Source organism: Lissotriton vulgaris, chromosome 3_2 (assembly GCF_964263255.1).
Source record: "Lissotriton vulgaris chromosome 3_2, aLisVul1.2, whole genome shotgun sequence".
NCBI lineage: Eukaryota > Metazoa > Chordata > Amphibia > Caudata > Salamandridae > Lissotriton > Lissotriton vulgaris.
The window spans coordinates 151,920,742-151,942,214 of record NC_141690.1 but is presented as its reverse complement, the minus strand read 5'-3'; the positions used below and the strand labels follow the sequence as shown (position 1 = coordinate 151,942,214).

The window sequence follows — 21,473 nt, the reverse complement described above, 5'->3', positions numbered from 1 at the left end:
CAAGAAGCACTGGGATATTGTGAAGCATCAGTAATACTGAATTAGATGGGTCTAATCTCAACAGCCAGGCATTCTTTTCCCAGGTTCCCCCATCCATTTTCCAAGTATCGTTATTGTGAGAAATTGGGGTACTGGTTGAGATGGGGTGAACCCCTATTCAAGCAGCACACACAGTCTTTGTCAGGGTGAGGCACAAGCAAACCACAACACAAGTTAACCTGTGCTTAACCCTCTGGTACCTTGGCACAGAGCAGTCAAGCTTAACTTGGAGACAATTTGTAATTTATCTGTACAGCACTTCAAACCGTAATAAAGTGAAAACATAACACAAGAAAAGTCCCACACCAATTTAGAAGAATAGAGCAAATTCTAATAACTATAACAAGTCAAAAATGCAAACATCTAATCAGTGGAACCGATGACATGCAAGTTTAAAGATTTCAAAGAAAATAGTGTCAAAAAACACAAAGCAACAGGACCGGATATCTGGTAGCACAGAACTGGGACAAAATCACATGTTCAGCCCAACCCCGATGAAGCACAGGCTTGCTACAGGGACCGAGTTAGGCCTGCTGAATAAGAGAACCTTAAATCATGGTTGCAGAGCATTGCAAGGGTCCTCGTTGAAGATGAGTCACACAGCCGAGATCATGCATCGGTTCGGAGAGGTGAGGTCCTGTATTGTCGCTGAGTACCCCGTCAACAAGGTTTATGATGCAAAGTCAGGTTTCAGGGATGCATTGCGCAGCCAAGGCAGTGCATCCGTTCTGAAGAGCTGTGAGGCTGTGATGCAGAGTCCGGCGTCCCTGTTGAGGCTACTGTAGATGAGGGCTGCGAGGGTTTGCACCGAGGATGCATTTTACAGCGGCGGTTTAGAAGAGGTTGTGGGCTGCGATCAGGTCTGTGCGGCGGATTGATCCACGTAGCAGCAGTGATCTGTTGGTTCCGCTCAAGGTTGCACCGCACAGCACAAGAGATGCGATGGTTTTGATGGATCCTTAGAGGCTGGCAGAGCACCTCAGACCCATTTCCAAGAGTTCAGAACTGGGGTGGCACCACTTGGCAGGGTAAAATAACAGATGACAGAGTCCAGGTGCTGGATTCAAGGATGTTGGAATCCTCTGTCTCTTAGGAGAACAGCCAACTAGCCCTTGGAGTCTCTCTGTGGTCCTGGTTTCAACAGATGCAGGTCCAGTCCTTTTTTCACCCATGCAAGAGAGCAGCAGGGCAGCACAGCACCACAGTAGTCCTCCAGAGAATCAGTCCAGCAGATGGGCAGTACCGTCAGCAGCACAGCAGCCCTTCTTCCTTACAGAGTATCCACCGGTCCAGAAGTATCTTGAAGAGGTGGCATTTGAGGTCCAATATCTATACCTGGGTCTCTTCCTGGAAGGTGGAAGAAGCTTCTAGAAATTCCTTTGAAGTCCCCAGGTGTCCTGCCCTCCCTGTCTGGCTCCAGACTACCTACAGGGGGGATGCAGCCATTTGTGTGGAGGCAGGACTCAGTATATTCAAGTGTAAGTAGAGCTGTGTCCAGCTCCACCCTCCCATCCTGCCAGTGATAGCTCATTCGGGCACACCTACGCTCCCTATTGTGTGTAACTGTCTAGGAGTAATTCACAAATCCCTACAGCTACACCCAGTCACATGATCCAGAGACAGGTTTTAGGCACTAAATGGCTCGGGCAGAAAAATGACAACTTTATAAAGTGATATTTTTAAAATTGTAATTTAAAATTCAACCACCATGAGAGAGGAGTTTTCATTACAATTTCAAAGACAAACTAGTTACCTGTTGCCATTTGGAAATTATCACTTGAGAAATGTAATAAGGTAACTCCAATGTTGTTCTATGGGAGAGGCTGGCCTTGCAATAGTGAAAAACAAATGTTTGTATGTATGCATGTATGTTTATATGTTCCTTTTTCTGTACCAGTACATGTAAAACTAAAAAGTGCATGTCCAATTTTTTACATACACTGCCCCCTGACCTCTGAGCTGTCCAGAGCGAACTGTAGGGGTGACTTATGTGTATTAAAAAGCAAGTTTTGGGCCTGGCAAAAGGTTTATTTTGCCAGGTCAAAATGGTACTTTAAAAAACTGCATACACATGCTACGCCTCTCTGCGGGAGCGGGATCCAGGGGAACACCCCTCTTATCTTAGATGGAATGCTGCTTTGGGATCCACGCTCATGCTCTAACGATGGAAGTCTTGCTGTGCCCTCACTGGTCCCCTCACAGCGAATTGCAACCTTCGCATCATCCACTTTAAATATTTGAACCAATTTTATACCCTGCTGCAACTTTGTAGGTTTCGGCTGTGTGAAACTGCCGGCTGCACGCGGTGTGGGCAGGCAGATGCTGATTTGTAGCATTTGGCATGGATGTGTGCAGGTATATTTGCATTTTTGTCCAAGGTGGTGAATGTGATCATGGATATTGTGCTGGAACCTGTGTGATGTGCTCCAGAGATCTGCTTACTTGGGAGTGTTATGAGTTTAAAGCCTTGCAATAGACATATAGTTGCGGTTTCAACCTTGTTAGCTAAGCGGGCGGGAGCTCAATGCTGGGGGGCAAAAACCACTCCTACTGTAAAAAAATGTATTTGCGATTTACTTTATTGTAGAGATCAGTTGGGGGGCCTATGTGTAGGAGCTACTTGAGGCTTCACGACCGAAAGATTTCTGGGCACCACTAACTGTATATTTGCTGAACAATCCTGACCTGTAGTAATTTGGTTGACCACGTGCTGCTTTATGCTCGGACTTCGTTCACCTGATTGTGGGACTCCATCTTTTGATTGTGTTTATGATATACCACTCATATGTGTGTACAATACTTAGGATTCATTCAATCACCAATACATTTAATCTGCTATGTCGGATTATTGGAAACGTAAAAAACATGTATAAAAAAAACTGCATACACCGGCTGCATGTTTAAAAGGGCTACGCACGTGGGTGGCACTTCAGGTTCACTAATAGCATTACAATTACAGGCCTTGGACACAGGTAGTGCGACTTTACTAGAGACTGACAGGTATAATAAATATGCCACTTGGGTAGAAGCCAACTCTACCATGTGTTAAGGAGAGAGCACAAGCACTGCAGTACTGGTTAGCAGTGTGCTCAGAGTCCTAAAAGCCAGCAAAAATGGGTGCAGGAAACAAGAGGGTGAAGATAAAATGTTTGAGGGTAACCATGCAGAAAGGGCCTGGTCCAAGAACAGGCAATAGGAGAATGAGGTGTAACTGGCCCAGCTCCACCTACGCTGCTGAGCCAGAGTGCTTGGACCTTTTCCTGTCACAATTTAGTCTTGATGCCCTCATTTAATTACCAGGGTAAGGATACACTATGCAGATGCTGAAGTTGGAAACAATCCCATTTGCAACCTACGATGGGCTGGGTGGTAGGGATCTCACTGGATAGGCTGCATATGGGAGCTAAGAAATTCTCAGTTTAGTTTCACCTTCACTGGGTGGATAACAGGGCTTAACCTCTTCGGTGCTCATGGCGGAGCGGTTCCGTCATGAGCGCCGGTTGGGCTGTGCTTATGACGGAACCGTTCCGTCACGGCCACGCCCGTTTCTTAGAACCTTCAGCACAGCTCTAAAATTCGCGCCGCGCTGAAGGGGTTAAACTGCGCTGGTGGCTGCAGGTGATGGGTAACAGAATTGATATTATATAAATATCAATGTTTATATTTGGTTTAGGTAGATGAAATAGGAACTGTAATTCCTCTGTAACATCACTAATTCAAACAGAAATGGAGCAAATTAACACACCTGGCATGCCCAATATGGCACTATCTTGTTCTCATTTCATTCACTGTTACATTTGTCTGTTAATGCGTTTCGAGTTCTTTTCGAATAATTTCTAGTTTTATACTTAAAATTTCTGAACTTAGAAGACACATGGTATTTTCTTCTTTCAGAATTATATATGCTTGAATTTTATTTCACTTCCATACACCAAATTTAGAACAGATATGACGATTTTGCTGCAAGCTTAAGGCTGATGTCTTATTCAAAATTGTATATGCAGTTTGATCGATTTGTGAATTTATTTAGTAGTTTTGTAAAGGGCTGCATGTTATGTTCCACCACTTCAAAGAGCCAAAGCATGAGGCAAGAAGAACATAGGAAGGGAAGGAGAAGGAAGTTAAAGTCCCGTTGTGTGTTTGTGGAAAACCAGGATCAACATTTCTCAGTCATGATGCCTGGGTATCATTCGATCACAGGTTTAAATATTTTGATTTTAGGGCATTTCTTGAAGCACATATTTGTGTTCAGCAATAAACGTAGGGTCATTGTACTCCTGAACTTAAGACCCTTGAGTCCAAGTGACCTGGCTCCATGTTTCAGGCACTTGTAGGTTCCTTGGTTGATTAAGTGTGCATTCATTCATTGATTCCTGGTCGATATGGATTGCAACTCCCTTTACATGTCTTTACCATTTGCTCCAAAAGGCTTTGTCTACCATTCGCCAACACAACCTCAACATCATCTCCTACGCTGATGACACTCAACTGATCCTCTCACTCATCAAAGACCCTAACACCGCCAAAACCAATCTACATGAAGGAATGAAAGAAGTAGCCGAGTGGATGAAGCACAGCCGTCTGAAACTGAATTCAGACAAAACAGAAGTCCTTATCCTAGGTACCTCCCCCTCCTCCTGGGACGACTCTTGGTGGCCAGAGGCCCTTGGAAAAGCACCCATCCCGACGGACCACGCACGGAACTTGGGCGTCATTCTGGACTCCTCTCTCTCGATGACCAGACAAGTCAACGCCGTCTCATCATCTTGCTTCAACATTCTCCGCATGCTCAAAAAAACATTTCGCTGGATCCCCACCAAAACTAGAAAAACGGTCACCCACGCACTGGTTACTAGCCGCCTGGACTATGGAAACACCCTATACGCCGGTACCACTGCAAAAATTCAGAAAAGGCTCCAACGCATCCAGAACGCATCAGCCAGACTCATACTAGACATCCCGCGTAAAGACCACATTTCTGGTCACCTGAAAGACCTCCACTGGCTCCCCGTCAATAAGAGAATAACATTCCGCCTCCTAACCCACGCACACAAAGCACTTTACGAACTTGGACCCGAATGCCTCAACACACGACTCTCCTTCTACACCCCCCGCCAGCTACGCACTTCCAATCAAGCCCTTGCTGCTGTACCCCGCATCAACAAAACCACCATGGGAGGAAGATCCTTCTCCTACCTGGCGGCTAAAACCTGCAACTCACTTCCCATTCACCTTCGCCTCACTCAGAACCACCTAGCATTCAGAAAGCAACTTAAAACCTGGATATTCGACAAGTAACTCCCCACCCTTCCTCAAGCGCCTTGAGACCCTCTGGGTATGTTGCGCGCTATATAAATTCATTGAATTGAATTGAATTGATCCTTGCATTCACTGGGAGCCAATGGACAAATGTAGTGTAGTTTTCTGTGGTCATGCTTTTGGAGATTGAGACATATTGGTGCTGCCTGCATTTATATGCTTTCCAGCCTGGCCATGAATTACTTTAAAAGTCAGGTGTAAATTATGTTTCAGTAGCCTAGATGTGGCGTAGTGGTCTGGCTAAAGTAGAGGGATGGTTCCATAAAGAATTGAGTGCTAAATACGACCTCAATGTTGACCGTGAGCTTTGGATTGAAAAGAGCCAGCATGACAGTCCTAGATTCAGAAGCTAAATCAAAAAAGGCAACGAGTGTGGCTCTGCTCCCCTAGGACCAGAATCTCTAATTTAACACCAGACAACAAGGGTTCTAAGCATAATCCACGATTTCCAGTGTTAGTATTTTGCTATAATAATCAAGTTTAATAAATGTATAAATAAAAAAAATCCTGTAGCTATCCTACTCCTCAATTTCGCCTTACCTGTAACTATATGTTAAGTAACTCAAAAAAAATCTCTACATTTGTTAAGAAATTCGAAAGAATATAGGTTGGCAAAAATATCTTGTTTGAAATTTCATATATAGTGTCTTTTGCAAAGCTGAGGAATGGTCTTAGTCAAGTGTAACATAAATAGTGATTATCTGTAGATAGTAACACATTGATAGCTAAATTTGGCTAATAAAATCATTTATTTTCAAGGGGCCATTTTTACAAGGAAGAAACGCAGCATGATGCCGCAAGCCATATGGCTGTACTGTGCTGCGTTATTTCAGCAGCAAAGGGATGCGTCATATTTACAACAATATGATGTATCCCTGAGCTCTCCAGTGCGCTGGCGCACAATTGGATTCCAAGCGCCAACGCAAGCACCCTTGCACAATGGTGCAAGGGTGTCTGCTTTGCTTGGATGATTGTTTTTGTGCAGGAAGGGACACCTTCCTGCATAAAAACAATAAATAGAGGTGTTTTCCTCTTTCTATGCATGCTGCAGAATGAAGCATGCATAGAAAGAGGATAAAACGAGGAGAAATAAAAGTATTTCTCCTTGTTGCGCCGTCTTAAGCCTCTCCTGGGGAGGCGTAGGGTTCTTCCTCATTACCAAAATGTTGTAAATCTGGGAATTCGGCAGGATCTATGGGTGTTGCCTGGGAACACCCACAGCAGCACCCATGGAACGCCCCTTTCACGCAAAGTGCTGCATGAAAAGGGGCTGTATTTACAAGGACACAAAAAGCCACACAGCTTTACGTGTCCTTGTAAATATAGAGCACCACACTGTGTCACCGGTGCCTCACAAAAAGTGATGCCCCAGCAGTGTAAGGGCTTGTAAATATGCCCCAAGGTTTCATGTTCAAATATCTCTTCATCAGGCTGCATGGGAATGAAGCCTTGAAGTAATTGTGCTCAACAAAGGGGGTTATTTACAAACCTCTCCGCCGCCGGTGCATCACTTTTAATATGGGAAAAAGTGATGTACCAGTGACGCAAGGGGCTTGTAAATAAGTCCCTACGTCTTTTTTTTATTCCTTGCCCCCGAACCCCTGTTATTTAAAAAGACGAATCCCAGAGAGCTAGTTCTTGTTTAAAGTTTTACTTTAGAGTCAGACTTGTCCCTTCTCTACTCTTATCCTTACGCAAAAGTCACAGTGAAACAGAATGCAAAGTTACTTTCATATATGCTGAACACCCTTACACTTTCTTAGTGCACAAGCATTATATAGAACTATTAAGTGTAAGTATATGCAGGATCATTAAAAAGAACAGTAAATGTCTGCAACTTTATTTGGATTCTCATTTGCAATATACACGTATCCTGCTATAATGTTCGTATCCATAGCTATGTCAACAACGAATCCAGCCCCCACAGACATGCCCTGCTTGACGGCTCCTCAGCAGGGGCGGCCTTAGGCATGTGCAAGCTGTGCACCTGCACAGGGCCACGGAAACCCCAAGGGCCTCCATGTCAATATATATCTTTAATATAAAAATCCTCTGAGGATGGATACATATTTGTGTGGCGGCCTCTGGCAGGGATTTGGCGGCCTCTGGCTCTGTTCCACTTCCAAACACCCTGAGTCCAGTCCCTCCCCCTCTTCACTGGCCTCCGCGCCTCTGCGTTCCTCCTGGTTCCTGAGCTCCGGGTGGTTCCGCCCCGCTTGGACCCCCCTACCTACGCTCCCTGCCCAGGGCCGCCAAGAGCCTAGAGGCACCCCTGTCCTCGGATTCTCTCCTTGACACTTCTAGAACTTTCTCACATCATCTATCCACAGTCACAGTAGTTAAGGCAAAGAACTAATGAACAGACCCTGCCATTGCACACCGCAGGCACAGCCTCTCGGTCATTCGTTTACTCCAGTAGATCAGAATGTTCCTAACCAATCCGGAAACACTAGTGCTGGCCCGCTCGGGAATGTTTGTATGTGCACCGCGCTCCCACCATTATGTGCAGCCATAAGACAAGGGGCCTGATCACAAAACGTTATTGTCTGGCACTGTTTCATGTTCTCGGTGAGACAGTACTTAGTAAAAATACCTTTTACCACTGTATTATGAAAGCAGGTTTCTGGAGGTGTGACTGCATTATTGCAATGGTCTGTTGTGCTGTGTTCTGTTCTGTTCTATTTTATTTCTGTTGCTAACTGCCTTTGAGCATGTTATTGTATATATGCTCTGTTGTTAATTTTACCAATAAATGCTGCTATATTTCCAGCCAGAAGCGGCACATGCTTTTAAAATTCACAAACTGTTTTTGGCGTTCCCATGGCGGTGCCCATTTTCTGAGGCACCGCCATGGGAATGCCCAAAACCAGCCCACCAGACAGGAGGAAACTCCTAATCTGGCAGGCGGTCTGACCACGGCTTTGGCGGTGTAGCGGGGCAGACCCAGCGCCGCACCGCCAAAGTCGTCATCAGGCGCTTAATGTGATACGGGTCTCTGTACACACAATCTCACGTGTAGTTGTCCCTGACATGGCTTATCCAGTTTATGTGAATAACTGAACAGATTGTTTTACATTGCTAACATGTGAAAGGACGTTTTTGTGGCTCTTAATATAAGATGGTGTTATTAACTTGAAAATGAAATGATTTTCCCTCTTTTACTGGTCAAGAAAATCCACATTTTCTTCAAGATTTGACAGTTTTTCAGAAAGAGTCACAGTCACTCCCCTAGACAGTGTTTGTCATGGGTTATTAAGAGCTCGGTAAACTCTCGCTGCATCATATTACCGATATTATAAATGAGGATATTTTTGTAATGCTGTTTGTTTCCCTTTTCATATTTTTAACAGTTTTTGAGGAACCGGAAGACCCTGGCAATAGATCTTTTTTTTCCGAAATCATCTCATCAGTTTCAGATGTCAAATTCAGTCATAGTGGGCGCTATATGCTAACACGAGATTACCTCACTGTCAAAGTATGGGATCTGAACATGGAAAGCAAGCCCATAGAAATATACCAGGTACGTGTTTGTCTCTTATGTTGAATACTGTGACAGTATTTCTAAGAATATTGTGGACCTTTTACATATATGTCTTTAATACCTTAGTATTGATCAGCATCATTGCAAGGCACCCTCCAAACACTTATAGGCAAATGGGGAAGGTTGTTGCGAATAGCTGGGTGTGAGCAATTTGTGGGGAGTGCAGGTTGAGCCACAAACAGAAGAGGGAGACCGGGCCTGTCCAGTGTTAGAATGTTTGGCAACATAGTTTAAAAAGATGCTATGATAGTTTGAAGTGGTAAAGACAACTATAGAAGGATGTTTATGATTTTCAAGGTGTGAAAGGTATTCTTATTGACGTGACTATTAAACCGTGTGAAACTCATTAAAGTTTAGGCCATCAAAAATTTCTGAAATATGTTTACTATTTAACATATATAAATATTCTTTGATTTATTGTACTTCGGAATTTTTCTAAATCTTTTTTTTAAAAGACTGAACTGCACATGTGTTGGACAATTAATATTTTTTGTATTTTTGTAAATTTTGTGTAATTATTTTAAAAAAATACTCGTTCTAGCATTATGTTAAATTAGTTGAAATTCGTTTAAAGCATTTTTAAACTACATAGTTAAAGACCCAATAAAAAAGCTTGGAGGCCCAGACCAAGGAAATATTTAGGTTAATCACAACGTTGGGGAGGGAGCAGTGTCCTCACTACTGCATATGCAGAAAAGTGTACTATAAACCTAAGGCAATATAAGCAATCACAAACAGACCCTGGGGCTCATTTGGAGTATACAGAGTGCCCCAGTTCAGCGGAGGTCTTGCATACTAGAGGAGGACCACTTGTCGAGCTTATAGAATCCTGTCTTGACAGCAGGGATCATTTTGTTGAAGGTGCTTCCACCTGTCCAACAGGCGCGCATCCAACTGAATGCCGGGTGGGTTGCCATGTTGCAGAAGCCCACTCTTCTTTTCTTAATTTCTCAGAAACAAACCACCAAAGCCGGGTTTTTTCCTACGAAACGCAGGAGTTTTTTGCCATGTGTGGACGGCCATTCATGATTTTCTTTGCCCAGGTCCTTCAAGCCCTAGTGTTAGGCCATAGTAGAGAAATGTGCTTTGAGAGCCTGGCCCTAAGCAAAGTCAGACTCACAGGTGGCGGCCAGTGGAAGATGGGCCACCACCAATGCATGTGTGTCAGCGCCTCCACTGTCACAATCAGCAGTACCCCAAATTTAAATTGGGTAGGAGAAATTGCGTGGTAACTGGGGAAGGAGCAAGGCAATTTACAGCAGGACTCCCAGTCTGTTAAACCCCAAATGAACCACTAAATATATTACCCATCAAACGCATTATACTGGCCCTAAAATCTGGCTCAGTGAAGGATCACTAAAAATTAGCATTAAGCGGAGCTGAATCGGTTTCTTCCAAACAGCACTGAGTACACTATACTAAGCCTAAAGCAAAAAAGCACCAAGGCAGACAATGCTTGCCATCAGATTAAAAGCAAGTATGTTTTGTATTACAAACTAAGATTGAACCCTGCTGTGCAAGCGTCAGTAATCTGTTCCATTTACAAGATGGTAAATAGGTTCATCAGTATAGTGGATCCTGATTCAGCAGCTTCGCTCTGCCCAGTTCCTGAGAGATATATAAAACTTTCATGACCTCACCATTCCAGTCATGACATCACAGCACAGAAGACTGAGACATAGCACTAATTTATGAAACACATCTCACTCCCTTTATGCTATAGCAACACAAATGGGACACATGGAATAACTTGTAAATCACAATACACCTCTTCCTGTTTATAACAAATACAATACCAGCAAACATCCATTCATAGAGAACAAAGACACCGCACTTCTTTTTTCTAGGCACAACCATACATCACATGGCACTAGCCATTCACAAGGCAGATCGACACCAGTAAGCAAGCCAATGCGACCTAATGACCTAATGACAAAGAACCTTTAATACAGACATGTAGTCGAAATACCTTTTCAAACAAAACCAAATCCTGGCTGTCTGCATGACACACACCAGCCCACTCCAGTGCAGCAAATGTTCAATAAAATAACAGAGGAAGTCCTCCTACCCCATGCTGAATCCGCAAGTAGGGTGATGAGGAAATCAACACTGAAAATGTGTGCTGCCACTTCCTTTCCGGGCAAGAGATAACAAACAGGCTAATAGACAAATGTTTTTTTTTTTTTTTCATTTCAAAGAATTTTATTTTATAAAGAAGCAAAAGAAGATACAGAATACAAATATAAGTGATACAATTGATACCAGATAAAAAGCAATCAGAGGCTGAAATTCAAAAATAAATCGTAGCAAATGTATCCATAAACAAAAGTAGCCTGCCAAAAACAGAAAAATGAATTAGTTAAGGGGAAGTAAGTATCTTAGACAGAATCTACAATCAAGAGTATCACTATCAGCTGGTATAATCAGGGTAAGGAAGGGAAAGAAAAAAGAAAGAAGAAAGAAAGAGAGAAAGAGGGAAAAGATGGAAAAGGAGAGAAAACAGGAAAGGAAGAGAAGAAGGAAGGAGAGAAGGATTTCCAACGGACTAACCTGACAAACAAGACGCCATTCAACCAGACAAATCGAAAGGACATTGGTCAACCAACCCCTTTGATGACAAATCCATATAGTTATCCAGAGCATTCCAAACCCCACTAGAAATAGATGGAGAGAAGTGAGCATGATCGACCGAAGTGTGAGCACTTCGTAAAAAGGAAACCCAAGCCCACCAAGTATGATAAGAAACAGAGGAAAAGGATTTCCATTCCATAAGAATGACTTTCACTGCAATAGTCAATAGGAGATCTAACAACTGTAATTCCATGGGATCCAAGGGGAGAGGAACAGGGGCAGCTAATGGACCTCATAGAATTAATGGAAAAGAGAGTTGGAACTTAATACCAAAGATGAGCATGAGGTGTTTGTGAATGAGGTCCCAAAAGGGTTGGAGGAAGGAGCATTCAAAAAACATATGCGGAAAATCACCTGTCAATAAGCCACAGCTCCAACATAAGTTATCATCTTTGAGATTGAGCGAATGTAAACGAACAGGAGTCCAATGAAGAAGGTTGACTGAATTTTTTTTAGATTGCATTAACGATGGGGCGATTTTATTGCGAAGAGAAAGTTTACCAATCAGCTGCCAGGTGTCTGAAGAAATATGATCCGTAACTCCATGATCAAAATGGTGCAACCATTTTTGTTGAGCAACCGTATGCGTAGGTAATGAAACAGATGATAAAGATTTATAGATTTTAGAGGCTACGTGACCAGATTTAGTCCATATTTGAAAGAGATTAATCGTAGGAGAAGTAGGATGAAGACGCACCTTAGCAAGTGCTACTTTGATTTTGAGAAAAGTATAAAAATCCAAATTATTTAAAGAATGTTGTTGAGCCAAGGCGGAAAAAGGTAGTGGCTCATTATTTGAACCATAAAGATGTTTAACAAGCGAGATCCCCTTAGCTGCCCAATAAGATATGAGAGTGGGATTCATATTAATTTTAATTTTAGAATTCCGCCAAATAGACGATCACCTAGATTTGTGAAGTGGAATCGCCACTTTCTTGTCGACTTTCCGGACTGCAGCAAGAGTATCTAGAATTGTAGAGCGAGAGAACAGGATGGGCAAGGTAGACGCAGTGCAAAAGGAGGCAGTCGGTAATGGAGAAGCCAATTCCTGCTCTATTAACAACCAGGAAGGAACATGAATAGGGGGAGAAGAGAACCATAGAGCACCTTGAGACGCCAAAAAGGCAGTTTGGTATTTTTCCCAATCAGGAAGATTGCATCCTCCCATTTCATAAGGTTTCCGCAAGAATTTATAAGCAATTCTAGCCCTTTTATCATTTCATAAAAATTTAGAGGTCAGACCATCAAGTTCATGAAAGAAGGAATCCGATAACTTTACCGGGAGCATAGAGGATACAAAATTAATAATGGGTGTAATCATCATTTTAAGGGTCTGAAGGCGACCCCACCAGGAAATGTGTTTCGGAGACCAAGTATCCAAAAGACGCCACACTTTAAGAATAGTCTGGGATTCATTATAGGCAGTATTAGCATATAAGGTAGAACAAAAATAGATACCCAAGTATTTTAAATGCGTAGACTGCCATTTAAAACCAGCAGAGCCCATATGCGTAGGGAAAAAGTAGGCATTCAAGGGGAACATCTCAGTCTTATCCTTATTTAAGGTGTACCCTGAAGCCTTTGAAAAAAGGGACATGGTATCCGAGCTAGCAGGAATAGCCAATGCAATATCATCTGAGAAAATAAGGACATCATCCTCGTACGCAGCAGTTTTAATACAATGAGGCCCAAAAGAAAAACCTTTAATGTCTGGGTGTATCTCAATCAATCTGAGGAGAGGATCAATGGATAATAAAAACAAAAGTGGAGATAGAGGACAACCCTGTCTGGTGCCCTGGCGAAGATTAAAAAAGGACGACGTAGCACCGTTGACTCGTATATTAGCTCTAGGTTGAGAATATAGGGACATTACCATATTAATGAAGGAGTCACCAAGATTATGTGCACACAAGACAGCACGAAGAAAAGGCCAAGAGACCTTGTCAAAGGCCTTTTCAGCATCAAGGGCCAAGGCCACGGCAGGGAGATGAGAACGTTTAGCTGATCCGAGAATATGGCAAAAAGTGCGTATATTATCGCGCGCAAGACGGCCCTTTACAAAACCGGTTTGAGAGGGATGGACAAGTTTAGGAATGAAGGATTCTAATCTCTTGGCTAAGATTTTGGCAAAAATCTTAGCCTCCATGTTAAGAAGGGAAATAGGACGGAAGTTTTTGGGATCTGAATGATCTTTTCCCTCTTTTGGAATCACTACAATAGTAACATCAGCCGCCGTACCAGAAACAGACCCATCCTTAATAAAAGCATCAAAGACAGATTGAAGCTTGGGCACAATCACAGAGAGAAAAGTTTTATAAAACAAAATAGGGTAGCCATCAGGCCCCGGGGCTTTCCCAGAACGAGTAGCTTTAATTGCGGTAATGATTTCTTCAGGAGTAATCGGGCCATTTAAAAAATTACGATCGTCCACAGATACCGACAGTACCGGAACAGATTTCAAGAAGTCCTGACACTGCTCAAAAGAAGCCTGATTAGAAGGGGTATATAAGTTATTGTAGAAATCACGAAAGACTTCGAGAACTTCCCCAGTCTGAAATTTTTTAGAGCCAAAGTGATCAGTAATAGAAGAGATTTGAGAGGACTTAAAGAAGAAATCTTGAAATTTTAATGTAGCTGCGAGAATCTTCCCAGCTCGATTTTTTAACAATAACCTTTTGGATTTCTGCGCCTGAACACCAATATGGGCTCTTTTGGTAACTATAGTATTATATGTGTATTTTAATTGCTTGATTAACTGTAGACAAGATTTATCCTTAGAGTGTCTAAAGGTAGATTCCAGATTTTTTATTTCAGTTGCTAAATCTGTAAGCTCTTTTTTAATAGCAGCATTCCTTTTGGACATACATTTAATAACCTGGCCACTGAAAGTGCATTTAAACGAATCCCAGAGGACAATTGGGGAAGAAACTGAGCCTTCATTCTCAAGGAAAAAGGTTTCGATTGCACTAGAGAATTCATCAACCTGGGCATTATCATGCAAAATTTCTGTATTTAATCTCCAGGAGCGAGCTCTTGATTTAGGAGCAAAGGACAACAATGTAAAAGTGACCGCAGCATGATCAGAAATCAGAATAGGATGAATAAGCGGAGAGGAGGAAGATGAAACAAGAGAAGAGTGAACCAGTAAATAGTCAATACGAGAAAAGGAGGAATGAGGTGAAGAAAAAAAAGAAAAGTCACTACCAGTGGGGTTGTGAAGACGCCATACATCTTGAAGATGTTAACACATGTTAAGCATTTGTTTATGGGATTTTGGAGGACGAAATTGAAAAGCTGAATTCCTATCTAGAATGGGATCCATTGGTAAATTAAAATCACCACCAACGATAAGATTTCCAGAATGAGGTGTATCATTCAATTTTTTGGTAACCGATTTCCAAAAGGCCGGATCATCCTTGTTAGGGGCGTAAATATTCATCACATAAAGATCATTATTACCATCAGACAGCTTAGTTAATAACCAGCGACCTTCAGTATCGTGATCAGAAGATAGTATGGATAAACCTGAATTCTTTGAAATTAAAGTAATGACCCCATTTCTTTTGCCACAAGCATCAGAACTATTTACAACAAGGGGTGGTGAGGGACAGAGTCTCTGAATTAAGCAGAAAACTCTCACCCAGTCAAGAGATCAGGGCTAGATCCAACACCGTTTTTTAGCTCACTGCACCATCCCAGTTTCAGAACCTGGCTGTATGCAAATTAGTCTGTTCCTGTCCCAGTGCATGATGGGAACAGGGCAAACCAAACTACAAAAGCCAATTCTTACACTGGGAAGGAAACAAGCTCCCGGGACGGGTTTGTGGCATTACAGCCGTCTTCGGCCCGGTTTGCTTGAATCCTGATGGTGCAATGAGCAAGGGACTCATGTCTGAGTATACCCTTCCACGCTTAGGGTGGACAAAAATATTTACAACAAGGGGTGGTGAGGGACAGAGTCTCTGAATTAAGCAGAAAACTCTCACCCAGTCAAGAGATCAGGGCGAGATCCAACAGAGTTTTTTAGCTCACTGCACCATCCCAGTTTCAGAACCTGGCTGTATGCAAATTAGTCTGTTCCTGTCCCAGTGCATGATGGGAACAGGGCAAACCAAACTACAAAAGCCAATTCTTACACTGGGAAGGAAACAAGCTCCCGGGGACCGGTTTCTGGCATTACAGCCGTCTTCGGCCCGGTTTGCTTGAATCCTGATGGTGCAATGAGCAAGGGACTCATGTTTGAGTATACCCTTCCACGCTTAGGGTGGACAAAAATATTTACAACAAGGGGTGGTGAGGGACAGAGTCTCTGAACTAAGCAGAAAACTCTCACCCAGTCGAGAGATCAGGGCTAGATCCAACACCGTTTTTTAGCTCACTGCACCATCCCAGTTTCAGAACCTGGCTGTATGCAAATTAGTCTGTTCCTGTCCCAGTGCATGATGGGAACAGGGCAAACCAAACTACAAAAGCCAATTCTTACACTGGGAAGGAAACAAGCTCCCGGGGACCGGTTTCTGGCATTACAGCCGTCTTCGGCCCGGTTTGCTTGAATCCTGATGGTGCAATGAGCAAGGGACTCATGTCTGAGTATACCCTTCCACGCTTAGGGTGGACAAAAATATTTACAACAAGGGGTGGTGAGGGACAGAGTCTCTGAACTAAGCAGAAAACTCTCACCCAGTCGAGAGATCAGGGCTAGATCCAACACCGTTTTTTAGCTCACTGCACCATCCCAGTTTCAGAACCTGGCTGTATGCAAATTAGTCTGTTCCTGTCCCAGTGCATGATGGGAACAGGGCAAACCAAACTACAAAAGCCAATTCTTACACTGGGAAGGAAACAAGCTCCCGGGGACCGGTTTCTGGCATTACAGCCGTCTTCGGCCCGGTTTGCTTGAATCCTGATGGTGCAATGAGCAAGGGACTCATGTCTGAGTATACCCTTCCACGCTTAGGGTGGACAAAAATATTTACAACAAGGGGTAGTGAGGGACAGAGTCTCTGAATTAAGCAGAAAACTCTCACCCAGTCAAGAGATCAGGGCTAGATCCAACACCGTTTTTTAGCTCACTGCACCATCCCAGTTTCAGAACCTGGCTGTATGCAAATTAGTCTGTTCCTGTCCCAGTGCATGGTGGGAACAGGGCAAACCAAACTACAAAAGCCAATTCTTACACTGGGAAGGAAACAAGCTCCCGGGGACCGGTTTCTGGCATTACAGCCGTCTTCGGCCCGGTTTGCTTGAATCCTGATGGTGCAATGAGCAAGGGACTCATGTCTGAGTATACCCTTCCACGCTTAGGGTGGACAAAAATATTTACAACAAGGGGTGGTGAGGGACAGAGTCTCTGAATTAAGCAGAAAACTCTCACCCAGTCAAGAGATCAGGGCTAGATCCAACACCGTTTTTTAGCTCACTGCACCATCCCAGTTTCAGAACCTGGCTGTATGCAAATTAGTCTGTTCCTGTCCCAGTGCATGATGGGAACAGGGCAAACCAAACTACAAAAGCCAATTCTTACACTGGGAAGGAAACAAGCTCCCGGGGACCGGTTTCTGGCATTACAGCCGTCTTCGGCCCGGTTTGCTTGAATCCTGATGGTGCAATGAGCAAGGGACTCATGTCTGAGTATACCCTTCCACGCTTAGGGTGGACAAAAATATTTACAACAAGGGGTGGTGAGGGACAGAGTCTCTGAATTAAGCAGAAAACTCTCACCCAGTCAAGAGATCAGGGCTAGATCCAACACCGTTTTTTAGCTCACTGCACCATACCAGTTTCAGAACCTGGCTGTATGCAAATTAGTCTGTTCCTGTCCCAGTGCATGATGGGAACAGGGCAAACCAAACTACAAAAGCCAATTCTTACACTGGGAAGGAAACAAGCTCCCGGGGACCGGTTTCTGGCATTACAGCCGTCTTCGGCCCGGTTTGCTTGAATCCTGATGGTGCAATGAGCAAGGGACTCATGTCTGAGTATACCCTTCCACGCTTAGGGTGGACAAAAATATTTACAACAAGGGGTGGTGAGGGACAGAGTCTCTGAATTAAGCAGAAAACTCTCACCCAGTCAAGAGATCAGGGCTAGATCCAACACCGTTTTTTAGCTCACTGCACCATCCCAGTTTCAGAACCTGGCTGTATGCAAATTAGTCTGTTCCTGTCCCAGTGCATGATGGGAACAGGGCAAACCAAACTACAAAAGCCAATTCTTACACTGGGAAGGAAACAAGCTCCCGGGGACCGGTTTCTGGCATTACAGCCGTCTTCGGCCCGGTTTGCTTGAATCCTGATGGTGCAATGAGCAAGGGTCTCATGTCTGAGTATACCCTTCCACGCTTAGGGTGGACAAAAATATTTACAACAAGGGGTGGTGAGGGACAGAGTCTCTGAATTAAACAGAAAACTCTCACCCAGTCAAGAGATCAGGGCTAGATCCAACACCGTTTTTTAGCTCACTGCACCATCCCAGTTTCAGAACCTGGCTGTATGCAAATTAGTCTGTTCCTGTCCCAGTGCATGATGGGAACAGGGCAAACCAAACTACAAAAGCCAATTCTTACACTGGGAAGGAAACAAGCTCCCGGGGACCGGTTTCTGGCATTACAGCCGTCTTCGGCCCGGTTTGCTTGAATCCTGATGGTGCAATGAGCAAGGGACTCATGTCTGAGTATACCCTTCCACGCTTAGGGTGGACAAAAATATTTACAACAAGGGGTGGTGAGGGACAGAACAACAAACATCAGAAACCCATTCTTTCCTCAGGAACAGCGCTTCTCTGGTAGAGACCTTTGTTTCCTGAAAAAGGACTAGATCTGAAGAGAGAGATTTGCAATAATCTAAGATTTTTGACCTCTTCACCGGATGATTTAAACCCTTAACATTAAGGGATAGCACGTTCAAACCCGGCATGGACATACATAAAAAAAGAAAAAAGACTCCATAGATGAAAAATAGACAAGCACCAGCACAGAAACAAGCATCCAGACATCAATCATTAACAACGAAGAGGGAGAATCCATTAGGGAAATCCGAAAGAAGAAAAGAGACAAAAGAGAAGAAAAGAGAAGAGAGAGAAGAACCAGCAGGGGAGGTCTGAAAAAGACCAAATTCATACTAGGGGGAACGTGGGAAGGCGAGAAAGGGGACCATCACAAGGAGGAAAAATAATTGATATCAACAGCCCCAATACATTACATAACTGATTGCATTGAATTAGGAGATAGGAACATCTGAAATATGAACTAATATCAATATAGTATTACAAAAACAATTCATCATGTAAATCTGTAAAGTCAACACTTAGTTACTAAGATAATACACAAGTATCATGGAAACTATAGGCACTAAAAAACTAGTTAATATAACAATCAAAAGAAGCAATATGTTAGAGAAATAGAAGAAACCACTATATCATGAAGATGAATATGCAAAAACTAAAAATACGCAATTAATGAACAATCCATAAACATATAGAACTTGTTACATGTAATTTGATTTGAAAATGCAGGAACATGCCAAATATATAATAATAGAAAGGAAGAGGACACTATAAAACGCAAAAGGAAGAGAACAGTTTATACGTATTAGAGAAAGGCAATTGATATTAATGGGTAAGCAACCAATCAATGAAACTGTCCTGAGATAGATATATAAATGAATTATACAATAATTAGAAATTTTATAAGATATGTAAATGTAAGTAATAAGCATCTATGAAACAATCTATATAGTCAAACTAGAAAAGAATACAATTATCAATAATGATATAGACACAAAAGACCAATCAACCTGAAAAAAGCGTCAGGCGAATGGACCACATAAACATACAACAATAGAAGTAACAGAAAGTGGGGTTAAAGGAAAAAGAAGAGCAAAAGATGGAAATAAGAAAAAGTCTCACCCACAAAAGAGAAGACAAAAAAAAAGAGGCCATAAAATGAGAAAGTAGAAGAACGGAAAAACGACACGGGCACAAATACACACGAAAAGAACAATTAGGAAAAAGAGCAACATAGAAAAAAGCCATACCACAAAAGGGTCAGAAAATACATAAAGAAGATGTACCAAGGAAAGTAGTAGGGCCATAAAATGAGAAAGTAGAAGAACGGAAAAACGACACGGGCACAAATACACACGAAAAGAACAATTAGGAAAAAGAGCAACATAGAAAAAAGCCATACCACAAAAGGGTCAGAAAATACATAAAGAAGATGTACCAAGGAAAGTAGTAGACTACAACATAGGGACATAAAAGAGAGCAGAAAAGGAGAAGAAGAAAACATATCGTACATCTTAGTCGACAATTTCACACACAAAATAGCAAAAGAAACACCAACAATAGTGAGCAATAAAATCACTACACAAATCTAAAAAGATAAACTGAATAGATCTGTAGAAGAGAGAACTCATCGCAGACATGAAACAGAGCCTAAAGCTCCATTGGCGGAGTCACAAACAGACAACACCAATAAACCATCAACAGAGGAACGGAAAACCACCAAACAGATCATAAGAGACAACTAAGTCAATAGATCTGAAAAATAAAAGAGAGAGCAGAGGAGATATAGGTATACACTTCATGTGCCAGAAGCACCAGGAGCAAACGAAGCTGCCATTTGCAGTTCCATCTGCAATTCCATCTGATTGTCCAAGAAAGAAGCTAGGTCTGCGGGTTCATTGAAAATCCTGGAACGACCTTTGAAGGTAATGCGGAATTTCGAAGGGCCAGAAAAGGAAAAGGGGATGTTCATCTCAGAAAGACGTTTCCGAAGATTAAGAAAGCCCTTCCTCCTTATCACAGTATCCCTGGCGAAGTCCTGAGAGATTGAAATTCGATGGCCTTCCCAGGAAACAGCTTTAACCTTCCGCATGTGGGCAAGAATCTGCTCCATGTGTTGATGACGCAGTGGTTTAAAAATTATCGCTCTTGGCTGTTGGCAGATTTAGAACGAAAGGTGGGGACACGATGAGCCCTTTCTAATTCAAAGTCTCTCTGAAAGGAGATCTGAAGGGTAGAAGGAATCCAGTGATATAAAAAATCAATCATAGAGGAGGCCGATTTCTCTGCATCCTCCGGCAGACCAAAAATGATCAGATTAGATCTGCGATTACGATCCTCCTGCTCAGTGAGATCCCTTCGCAATGCCGCCATTGAGCGCTCCAATTGGTTAAGAGACCTAGATTGCTTCTGCATATTATCCTCAGCACCACTGATATGTGTCTCCTTAGCCGAAACACGAATAGAGAGAGCTTTGAAGTCATTTCTGATAGCGGACACCTCCACTTGCAGTAAGTCTGTGTTAGTCTTTGTTGACTGCGCAATATCATGAACCTCATTGAGACGCATTAAAATTACGTCAAGAGTAGTATTAGTGTCCGCTTGAGAAGACTAAGGTGTAGGAGTCAGTGGTTTGAGTCTTTTAAGAGAGGCACCGGGCTCTTTCGAATCTTTAGCAGTTGATGAACGGCCCATAGTTGCAGCCATGGAATACCAGACACAGAAAAAAATATAAACCACGTGAGGTATAATAGAGGCAGGCACAAAAAAGGTCAAGAAGAGTGTATTACCAACAGAGAATAAAGGAATAGAGCGCACTGAAGTTCAACCAGCAAGATAAACAAAAAAGGCGGACTTATATGACATGCAGTTTCAGGAATTAATAAAATACCTCTCGAGAGACCAGCAGACCAAACCAAAAATACATATGATAGCTGAAATGTAGCTCCGTCGTGAAACTGTTGCACCAAGGTAAACACAAGCGAATGTAAGTCTAAATAGCCACAAAATAACCAGCCAAGCAGCGCGAAGAAAAAAAAAGAATAATATAAAATCAAAAAGTATCCAAATGTAGTGAATAGCACCTGATATCTCGCTGGTCCGGCAAGAATGTAGCAATGTCGTCGTTTCTGAGGAGAAGTGCGACACTCCGTCACAAGCA

At 42.8% G+C, this 21,473-nt stretch overlaps 1 protein-coding gene across 3 annotated transcripts in view; it reads left to right on the top strand.

Moving 5' to 3' along the window:
* Positions 1-21,473, top strand: part of PPP2R2C (protein phosphatase 2 regulatory subunit Bgamma) — a 516,687-nt gene that overhangs the window by 413,163 nt on the left and 82,051 nt on the right. For all 3 annotated transcript variants that reach the window (XR_015309779.1, XM_086964113.1, XM_086964112.1), the window contains one exon: positions 8,709-8,878. Coding sequence is in view for 2 of the 3 variants with exons in the window: in XM_086964113.1 (XP_086820239.1) it covers positions 8,709-8,878 (170 nt within the window). In the remaining variant the exon portion in view is untranslated. The remainder of the gene's footprint in view (positions 1-8,708; positions 8,879-21,473) is intronic.